General features: G+C 54.9%; 1 protein-coding gene across 1 annotated transcript; it reads right to left on the bottom strand.

The window, feature by feature from the left end:
• Positions 1 to 719: 719 nt before the first annotated feature.
• LOC119704469 (small ubiquitin-related modifier 3-like) lies at positions 720 to 2,964 on the bottom strand. The gene is made up of 4 exons (XM_038145802.1): positions 2,944 to 2,964; positions 2,505 to 2,633; positions 1,088 to 1,159; positions 720 to 782 (listed from the first exon to the last, which is right to left on the bottom strand). The coding sequence occupies exons 1-4, from the start codon at positions 2,962 to 2,964 to the stop codon at positions 720 to 722; spliced, it is 285 nt and encodes a 94-aa protein (XP_038001730.1).
• Positions 2,965 to 10,320: the final 7,356 nt, after the last annotated feature.

The following is a 10,320-nucleotide window of genomic DNA, read 5'->3' as shown; positions in this document are numbered from 1 at the left end:
TGCAGGACAAAAAAAAACACCCCAAAACACAAAACAACCTATTTCTGCATTAAAAATATATTTTGGCCTGCTTTATCATAATACGAAAAAACACATGTAAACCTGAAGTACTTCAACCCTATCCTAAGTATTGTATTGTGTTCTAGCCCCAGCCAAGGGCACGATGCTGCCCAGGGGACTGGCTGAATTTGTAACACCAGCTAAAAACTTAAAACCTGTGTCTGTGCTCCTTCTCTCAGGCACACCTTGAAAGGAAACTTGTACACTCACACCTGGCATGAAAATACATTGAACTGTTTATATAGTTTGAGTTAAAACAGAGGGACAAGACCAACCAGAGCCAGGAATGAACACTCAGTGTCCCAACCCATGGATGAATGCTTAGGCCACAAGTTTAAAGAAAGAAAAAAGAGAATACAAACAATAAATTTTAAAAAAGGCTAACAACAGAGAGACAACACACATTACTTAATCTGAACGTAAAATACGTAAAATGAAGAACTTCAGACACAGCTCAATCCCTGCAGATACTAGTTTAAATTGTCTACTCAGAATGTCAAAGACAACAAGCAACTTTGGTAAATACCCTGTGAAGTTTCAAGGAACCCAGGGTGATTGGCATGTCCATTTGTTCCCTAATAAAACAGCAAATCCAAGGACAGACAAGAGTGTGAGGTGTGACGAGGATCCTCAAACTGCTCTCCAAAAGATGCTGAGTCTTAGCACCCTCCACCTGTCTGCTGCTGGTACACTTTGATCATGTCACGGTGTTCCATCTCCAGCTGTGGGAGTTACACAGGGATTGCTTTAACATCTTAAAAATACAGAAATTGTAAGTAATACAGAAAACTTGAAAAACACGTGGTGACAAAAGCACATGGCTCTCTGCTCCTAATCAGCCCTTCAGGAATAACTTTCATTAACTAAGACATGAAACAATTTCCATCAGTCACCCTGCACAAATTTGCTGGAACATGCTAAACTCACAGCAACTATTTCAGGATCATTTTGACTTCAAGCCCCTTTGATCACCACTCAGACATCCAAATGTCTGTGTAGCAATTTGCAGTAAGAGTGTTTTTCATACCTGTGCAGGTGTGTCTGCTTCTTTAATTGGCTGTCCATCAAACAGGAACATGATGTGCCTCATTGACAAGCCCTGCAAGTTCAAAGTTACATATAAGAAACCACACTCGTGTTTCTGGTTGCAAACTAAATAGTCACGGATTTACTGGCAGAACACGTGCTGACAAAATGAACACTCAAAAGACAAGGGGGATGACACAAGATAGATTTAGATCAGGTATTAGGAAGAAATTCTTCCCTGTGAGGGCAGTGAGTGCCCAGAGAAGCTGTGGCTTTCCCATCCCTGCAAGTGTCCAAGGCCACACTGGATGGGGCTTGGAGCAACCTGGGACAGTGGAAGGTGTCCCTGTGGTAGGGGGTAGGACTGGATGGGCTTTAAATTCCCTTCTAACCCCAAACCAGTCAGTGATTCTCTAAGATTCAATCACCAGGACTCTGAGCATATTTGTCTTGCTGTCTACACTGAGGAAGGTCAAATGCTCGTAACTTTACGTTGCCCTTAAAACCTGAGTTACCACACTACTGAATCCTGTTCTGACAATGTTTAATCACGTGAGGAAGCCTTTATTCCCTGCATCAGGGATTGAGGACCTTGCTCTGCCCTCTAAAATCCATGTGATTCACACTTCTGTCACACACAGGAATGCTAAAACTCCCACACCTCTCCAAAACCCAGAGAGGTGTCAGGGTGCAGCAGGCACAGAGCAGGGCAGAGTGTGAAGTTTGAATAAGCAAAGCAAGGATCCTGCAGGTAACTGACCATGGCAAACCAAATCTGACTCCGTTTCCAAAGCCATTCACAGGCCCACCCTCTGCTCTGCGTAAAATTGGGAGCTCCAGGCTCAGGAACTGAGCTGTGGGATTCATCCTTCTCCTGTTCAGTTCAGGATGGCACTGAGGAACAGCCTGTGACACCTGTGGAACACAGGTCATAGCTGTGCAATAGGCAGCAGGAGACACAGGAGGGGAGAAGGAAACAACCCACGAGGAAGCTGTGGCATAGAAGAATTCATTTTGTGCCGTTTTCCTAATAGAAAATGCACTCAAAGTCGAGGAAAGTTTTGGAGATGACAGGACTGAGGGTTAGTGAACTGTCTCAAAGTCAGGATGGGAACTGGAGGAATTTGTGTAACTCTGTCACGGGACATTAGGGAGCACCTGAGGAGGAAGAGGCAGACTCCATTCACCGCTACGAGCTCCGCAGCGAGAAGCTGCCAGCATCCCAGCTCCTCATTCTGCCACACACCTGGACACCCTGAGCCTGCCCACGAGCACGTTCCACGATCCGGGCAGAGAAGCAGCGAGGGTTCCAGCAGCACGGGCACGCTTCCCCGCGGAGAGTGGGGGTGGCCGAGGTGGCGGAGCCCTTTGGGTCCGTGGGAGTCCCCCCGGAGCCCCCGGGCCGTGCCCGCGCCCACCTGTCGGCAGCAGTGCGCCCTCATGAGCTCGCTCAGCGGAGCGGGCCGCTTTATTCTGAACCGCACCGCGGAGCCGTCCTGCCCGATCGCTTTCAGGTCGATATGCTCGTGCTCCGTTTCCACGCCTTCCTGGACGGAAAACTGCAGGATGCGGCGGGCTCACAGCCCGGCCGGGTTTGCCCCGCTCGGGCCGGACGGCACCCGCCACATCCCGCGGCACCCGGGCCGCCCCCGCTCCCCCCGGCCGCCACACCTCGGCGGCCTCGCGCCGCGGGCGAGGCGGGGCCGCACCGCAGCCCTGCCCCGGGACGAGGAGGGGCGGCCACTGCTCGCTCCCTCCCTCCCTGCTGCCCGCTCCTCCCCTCCCGCCGGCTCCTCCCCTGCCGCCTTGCAGCCGCTCCCCTCCCGCCGGCTCCGCCCGCTCCTCTCCCCGCCTCACCCGGGGCTTCTCCTCCGACATGGCGCGGGGGGGCAGAAGGGGGCTCGCGCTGGGGGCGTGGCCATCGGCCAAGGGGCGTGGCGGGGCCGCGTGCAGGCGCGTCCTCGCTGGGCCGCGCGGGGGCGCTGTGCTCCGGCGCGGGGACCGGCGTGAGGGGAGCGCCCGGGACATCCCGAAACAGCCCCTGGACACCGCCGGGACACCCCGAAACAGCCCCGGGACACACCCAGGACACCCCGAAACAGTCCCTGAACATCCCTGGGACACCCCGAAACAGCACCAGGACACCGCCAGGATACCCCGAAACAGGACCGGGACAACCCCGGGACACCCAGAAACAGCCCCTGAACATCCCCGGGACACCCCGAAACAGCCCCGGGACACCCCCAGGATACCCCGAAACAGCCCCGGGACAACCCCAGGATAGCCCAAAACAGCCCCTGAACATCCCCGGGATACCCCGAAACAGCCCCCTGGACACCCTCGGGACCGCACCTTCCCGGTCGCACAGCCCCTCCTGTGTGCGTGAAAACAGGGGACGAGAAGCCTTCCATGAAAGCACCCAATGTCTCCAGTCCAGCCCAGCCCAGCCCAGTCCAGACCCGCTGCTGGGGTGTTCAGATCCCCATTAAGGGGAGGAGAGGCAAGTTTGGTCCGATCCACAACTGAGGAAAGAATTAGATTCTAAATATACCTGAAAGCGAGATTAAAATACAAACGAGGTTAAATGTTGGGATCTAAAGTGATATTTCAACATTTATTTTTTCACAAAAGAGAAAAGAAGGAAGATAGAAAAGAGGAGATAGCCAAGAATCATTACGTGAAGCACAGGGAAGGTGTTACCACCATGGGTCCAGCACTGCCCTCACAGAGTGCAATGGGTCTTCCACAGCTGAAGTCCGTCCGACAGCTGCCAGAGGAGGAGCAGAGCCAGGCAGCTGGAGCAGCACTGCGGGAGGGCACGAGCAGACAGCAAAGACTCCCACACTTTGTAGATTTAGCAGCTGCAGCTTCTGTGGCGCTTGCTTATAGAGGGTTTTGAGCGTGGCAGTGTCATGTCCACCTCAAATCAACAGCACGCCCGTGGGCAGATTCACGTTTGATCCCTTAAATGTCATTGTCTGGTCACTGGAATTCAGCCGAGTTTTGCCTGATGTATCCAAAAGTTGATTGCTTGATTTTCTCATCTATCAAGCTTTGCTGCTTAGTCGCCTGATGTATTAACGACAAGCTCTCTTGGTGACTTCAAACAGGATTTATTTTCCAAAATAAAGCAGGAACTAAACTTTTTGCTAGAGGCAGAGTAAAACTTTAATTTTCAAACTTGAATCTTCGAAGAGGCGATGAAGAAAAACATCCCATACTTTTTACTCGTTCGCTACACAGGGCCGGGTGAGAGCAGGGCGGGAGGTTGACGCTGACAGAGCTGCCCCAGCACGGAGGGGCAGAAAGAGCTCCGGGCTTCTTCAGAAGAAATCCCCTAAATATGAGACCCATCCCGGCTGAGTCCACTTCTCCCACTTGAGCCGGTGGCCAAGGCTGCCTCCTCCAGCCCTAGGGGTATTGTGGGGCCAGGAGAAAGGAGGAGGTTCTGCCCCAAACATCCATCTCAGCCTCTGGCGTCACCCTGGCCGTGAGGAGCACAGATACTGGTCGCTTCAGAATATGCTCAGAGTCTTAAAGAATTTTCCCTTTTCCATTCCCTTTCCCGGCTCTGCCCCCTCAGAGATGAACAAAGTGGCACAGAAGCAAGCAGGAATGGCCCCTGTTATGGTCTTAGGAGCTGGGTTTTTTGGTTTTCTCGACAGGAATTTTCCCCAAGACGTGTTGCTAGGATACTGTAATGACTGGATACTTCAGAGAGACCAAAGAAGTCGTCAGCTCAGGGCAGGGGTGCAGCTGGCTAATTTCTCTTTCCCTGAGATTTCCCATGGAGGGCAGAGATACCTCGAGATTTGGACTGGGTAAACGGCGTTGTGTCCGGCCTCTGTCTTTAGTGCTCTCGATATTCAGAGGAGAGAGAGGCTGCGGTCGCTGTGGGGAGAATCGTCACCACTGTGGGGTTTTGCCTTCTGCTCCCTTTCTTCTGCCGCAAGTGGAGCCCTGCTCGTAAGAGCGGCTGTTGCATTGGGACCTTATTAACACCCTACCTCACTAAAAGAGAGGCTTTTCACCATCTGCTCGGCTGCCTCAGAGGAAAACCCCGAGACCCCGCGACTGCCTTTCCCTGCCCTGCCGCTGCCTCGCCCCCGCCGCTTCTTCAGCACTGCTCCGAGCATTCCCTCCCTGCACTATAGCTCTTCCTTCCCTGTCTGCCGAGACGTCCCGTGGTTCCTGCCACAGCTGTGGAGTTTGATACACCTCGTCCACCTCCTGGGATTGTGAAGCAAGCCTTTCTCCCACCCCTGACTGTCTCGCTCGAGCCACCATTACCGCGTGGTCCCCGAGCCCGCGCCACAGCGCCCCCTGCAGCCGCGGGGGAATCACCGCACCCGCCCTGCCCACCGGGAGCCAGCAGCGCCCCTGCCGGCCGTGCCCGGAACTGCGCCGCAGGGGAAAGCTCTGTGCCCGGGAGAAGGCTGACACTGGGTTTGTGGTCCTGTGTGTTGCTGCTGCCCTCGTTACTGCTGTTTGTTTGCCTTGCTATGCATTCGTGGCAGTCACCCTCATCATTGTGTGTACTTGCTTGTTTTAACTGGTACAGTTGTTGTAGCACTTTGTGCTGGAAAATGAAGTCTTGAGACTTGGCTAAAAGAGACCATCTGAAGAAAAGGGGGGACTTGATAAATAACACAGAGACTAGAAATTTTCAGTTCCTCTGAAGTTGCTGAATAGAGCTTTAGGACTAACTAGCAAAAAAGATTCAAGAATGTCAAGGTATGCACAAAGGAGGATAAATGTAGCTGGAACCAGTGGAAAAACAGATAAAAGACTACAGAGGGGTTTTTTGCAAGTTACGTAACAAAAAACGATAGTGCATGCCCAAAGAAAAAGTTCAAAGAAAGGTCACCAGTGATATTGAAGCTTTCAGTGAATATGGCCATCAGACAGCCCTTTAGATGACCTCCAGGTCCAAAAAAGGACTTCCAGGCAAAGGTGAATGCATGCAAATTAGATCTAGGAAAGTGGTGTTTGTGTATTAGCTAGGAGGTACGTTGAAATGAAAATGTATGATTGGGATGGAATAAATACCCTGTTGTGAACTTGCACCACCCACATCAGAATAAAGGAGATACTCTTCCGCGCGTCCAACGCTGATAAAGAATGCTTGCTTTCTAATGCTTCAAATTGAATAAAAAAGTTTATTTCACAGCTAATATCCTAACATCCTAACATCCTAACATCCTAATATCCTAATAAATATCCTAATAACCTAATATCGTTGTATCCTAATAAATCTCCTAATAACCTAATATCCTAATATCAATATCCTACCCTCTCCCTAAGTTTCTACAACTATGTGCTTTCCCTCCCCAACTCCCACTCCTCCAGTCTTGATGTGCAAACGGGCAGAAGAAAGCAGACGAGGCCCTTCTCAGCATGCTGGTTTTCAGTTCAGACGGGCCGTGGAGGATCCACATCAATTCAGATCACACGGGGACGGTGTTGGTTGTCCCCTGCGGCCATCGCTGCAATTCCCATCGGTGGCCGCTGTCCCAGCCCGTTTCTTCGCAGGTCATCCAGCTCTCTGCGGGGACGCTGGCGGGGCACAGGGCTCGGCGCCCTATCCCCATCCGCGAGTCTTCGGCGCCGGCCACCTCCAGGAGCCGCATCCTCCTGCGCCTCCTGCTGCTGCCGCTGCCGCCAGCGCACCACGAAGGGATGGAGGCGGCGGCGGGGGCGACGTGGGGCCACCCCGGCACGGCTGTCCTGCCCCTGCAGCAGGCGGATGGCCCCAATGGGCCCTTGGCAGGTCGGGCAGGTGGCAGCGGCGTCGGGGGCGGCCTGGGGCTGGATGCAGGCGTGGCAGAACACGTGTCCGCAGGGCTCCACGGCAGCGGCGGGGCTCTGCAGGAAATCCACGCAGATGCGGCAGACCCGGACGGCTCGTGGCGCTGATGGCTCCTGCCTGACCTCTGCCATCGCTGCTCCCGGACCTGGCTCCTCTCAGCCGCTGGCAGCACTGAAGGCTTGGCTTCCACGCGTTGAGGTTCCTCAACCTCTCGTGGGACTCAGAGGCTCCTCAGGCACTGGCAGCACTGGGAAGATCCTCAGTCACTGGCAGCACACAGGCTCCTCAGACACCAGCAGCACTTGGAAGCTCCTCAGCTGCAAGTGGGTCACAGCCTGAGTGCTGTGGTTCTACCCAACGCTGGTGGTTATAGTTACGCAAGTGGTGTCATAATGATCGTGAGTGACATGTCCTGACATCACAGGGCTCTGAGGGACACGCCCAGGAGCTCCCCCATCCACAGAGACAGATCCTGTGGCACAAAGCCCACCTGGCAGTGGGCTGCACACCCCAGTGGTTGCCCAGATCCCTTCCAGGCGGTCCCTGCTGGGGTGGGGCTGTGCCAGTCACACCCACCAGGACCTGCAGAGGACCTGCTCTGCGGAGCTGCATTCCATGGCATGTGCTGGGGCTTGGGGTGCACCTCCCCAGGGGGAGGACTCTGCTCGGCCCTTGGTTGAACTTCAGGAGCTTCCATCAGCCCATTTCTCCAGCCTGTTGAGGTCCTTGTGGCTGCAGAGTCACCTTCTGGTGTCTCAGCAGCTCCTCCCACTGTAGGAAATCCAGCAAACTTGCTGAGGGTACCCTGGGCCCCATTAATCGGGCCACTACCAAGAAGGAAGAGGACCTGTCCCAGTACTGATGCCTGGGCTGTACTGCTGATGATCAGCCTCTATCTCAGCTTCATGCTGCTGATCAGCACCCTCCTCTACTTAAAAACCAGTATCACTAGTTAAAATCACTTCCTCACAGAGCAGAGCTTATTTGCAAAGTCCTGCCTCTCCCAAGACTCCTGCTTTCTCCAAACTCCTGAGAAATGTCTGGCTGATCGTTTATCAGCCCCAGTGAACATTTTCTCCTTCAAATACCACAGCTCTGGAATACAGCTTAGGATCTGTTGAGTCTTTTGCCTCTTCCACCACTTCTCCTGAAATAGCTCTGGTATTTTCCTGGAAATACCATTGTAGCACTACACACCGGCATCGCCTCTTGGAATCATCGCCTCTTGGAATCATTTTGTGCCCTTTGCAAAGTGACTGAGCTTGTTTGGCAGAGAGTCTCCAGCAGCAGGCACCTCCAGGGCCGTGCTGCTGCTGCCACCATAGCCCTGCTGTGAATGGGATGGAAGAGGCTGGGATGACAGCAGGCCACCCCAGCACAGTTATCCACCTGCAGCTGGGCAGCCTGTGGTCACAGCTCAGTCTGTCCCTGGCATTTCACCTCTCAGAGTGTTGGCTGTTTGTCCCACCTTTCCTATCACATGGTTGGAATTGGCCTAGTGCCAGCTTTTTCTTGCCTTTAAGTGCAGGGCTGTAGAACTCTCCTTGGGCTCACAGCCAAGCTCCCTGTTACATCTCATTAACCTCTTTTTTCCAAGTTCCCTTGTGCATCCTCCTAGTACCCACTGCAGTGGGGCACTGTCCCACTCCTCAGCTGTGGTGTCCCCATCACCATCTGCCTCCCCATTCCAGTCAGGACAGCTTTCCATCGTGGCAGCCTTGCAAAGGTCCAGTTAATCCACATGAAATGTCTTTTTAGCGGCCGGGCTCCACTCTCAGTTACACTGCAGATGCTTCTTCCCAGACCTGAGCTGGCACCTTGGCCACCCAAGGACACAACTTCACCTCCCCACCATGGCCCAGCCAAGCCAAAGGGTTCGCCAGCTTTTCAGTGCATCAGCCACATGATCCCTGCACACAGCAACCTTCACAGGAGGAATTAGAAACATCAGGAGTAGCTCCATCCCAAACTATGGGAGGGAGCCCCTGGGATGAGGATGCTGGAGCCCAGGATGAGCTCAGGATGAGAGAAGAGGACACAGTGCCTCTGTCCAGGGACACTGGGTGCTGCCCTGGCAGCATGGCTTGGCCTCTGCTTGTCCCTAGGGCATGGCCACATTCCATCCACCATCCATCCTGGCTCCCAGCAGGTCTCTCTGCTGCCCTGGCTCATCAGAGGAGAACAGAGCCAGTCACAAGTGGGGTTTCAGGAAGAGGAACTTGTTTGCAGGAGTCCCCCAACCCTGATAGGTTTGCAGACATCACCCCTTAGTGCTGGGAGCAGGGCCAGTGGGAGCACTCAGGGAATCCAAAATTAATTTACTGGTCCCAGTCCCAGGGCGGGAGGGGGACTGGAGGCTGGTGCAGCCCAGCAGGGGAAGGGCAGCTCAAAAGGCTTTACCACCAGCTGTCCCTGGACGCTGCTGGCTCTCAAACAAAGCCCCCGCAGCTTTCCCTGTACCTTTGGTTGGCAGAGGGCCCACGGGCCCTTTGGGCCAGCACATGCAGGACCCCTATCAGCACTTTCCCCTCTCTGTACTGGGCTCCACAGTTCATCTTCCGTGCACAAGGGGATTCCAGCCACACGGGGATCTCTCTGCATCATCCCCTCCCTGCCGGCACTCCCGGGCACGCCGCTCTCGGCACCGCCCTCGGCTCCTGCCGGGCAGCAGCGGAGCGCGGCCCTGCCCGGGCAGAAGGTGGGAGAGCAGCCCCCACGAGAGCCTGCCAGGGCCGCTCCCTTTGTTCCTCCCACCCGAGGCTCTCCTGGCGGTAGCCAGGGTCAATCTGGATTAAAAGTCCCCTGCAAGTGCCGCCCTTGGGGCGTGCTGGCAGCAGCCGGGGCTGCCGGCCCTGCAGCTCCCCGAGCTCAGCCGGAGCGGCTGCGCTGAGCTCCACAAGCCCGGCCGTGCAGAGGGAGAGTTTGATCCCAGCCCACGGGAGCCTCCCCCGGCAGGAGGCCACGGGCAGCTTTCCTCAGCCCAGACTGCCCCGCTCCTGCCCAGCCTGCACACGGGGCTGCAGGTGCTGCACGGCCAGTCCTGGGCAGGCTCAGAGCAGGCAGCTCCATCCTCCTCCCCAGCCCAGCTCCCTTATGCTGCTCGGGCTGCAGTCTGAGCCCCCAGGCCACCCCGTGTACACAGGGGCTCTCTCCTAGAGATGCCAGGGGACAAAAGAACAAACTCCTGCCAGAACACCCAGCTCCTTCCTTAGAGAACAGCCTTACTTCCATCCCAAGCTCTTCCTAACACCTGAACATCTCTAGGAACAGACTCCCCCTTTCAAGCCCAGCAAGAGCCCGAGGCAGCCTTGCTTCTGCCTCCCCCAGCTACCCCCTCAGAGCCACACATCAGTGACAACTCTGTCAGCCAGTACTCCCAACCTGTGCCTGCCGTGGAAGCAGAATTAAACTCTTTCAGACCAGAA

This window comes from Motacilla alba, chromosome 9 (assembly GCF_015832195.1).
Source record: "Motacilla alba alba isolate MOTALB_02 chromosome 9, Motacilla_alba_V1.0_pri, whole genome shotgun sequence".
In the NCBI taxonomy this organism is placed as follows: domain Eukaryota; kingdom Metazoa; phylum Chordata; class Aves; order Passeriformes; family Motacillidae; genus Motacilla; species Motacilla alba.
Note: the sequence above shows the minus strand (reverse complement) of the source record. Positions and strands in the feature narration are given on the sequence as shown.

Excerpts from the sequence above, each read along its gene's own strand:
- LOC119704469 (XM_038145802.1), bottom strand. The coding sequence starts at position 2,964 with ATGTCGGAGGAGAAGCCCCGG. Across the intron at positions 2,634-2,943 it reads TGTCGGAGGAGAAGCCCCGG|GAAGGCGTGGAAACGGAGCA; the intron begins GTGAGGCGGGGA and ends TTTTCCGTCCAG. Across the intron at positions 1,160-2,504 it reads GGGCGCACTGCTGCCGACAG|GGCTTGTCAATGAGGCACAT; the intron begins GTGGGCGCGGGC and ends TTGAACTTGCAG.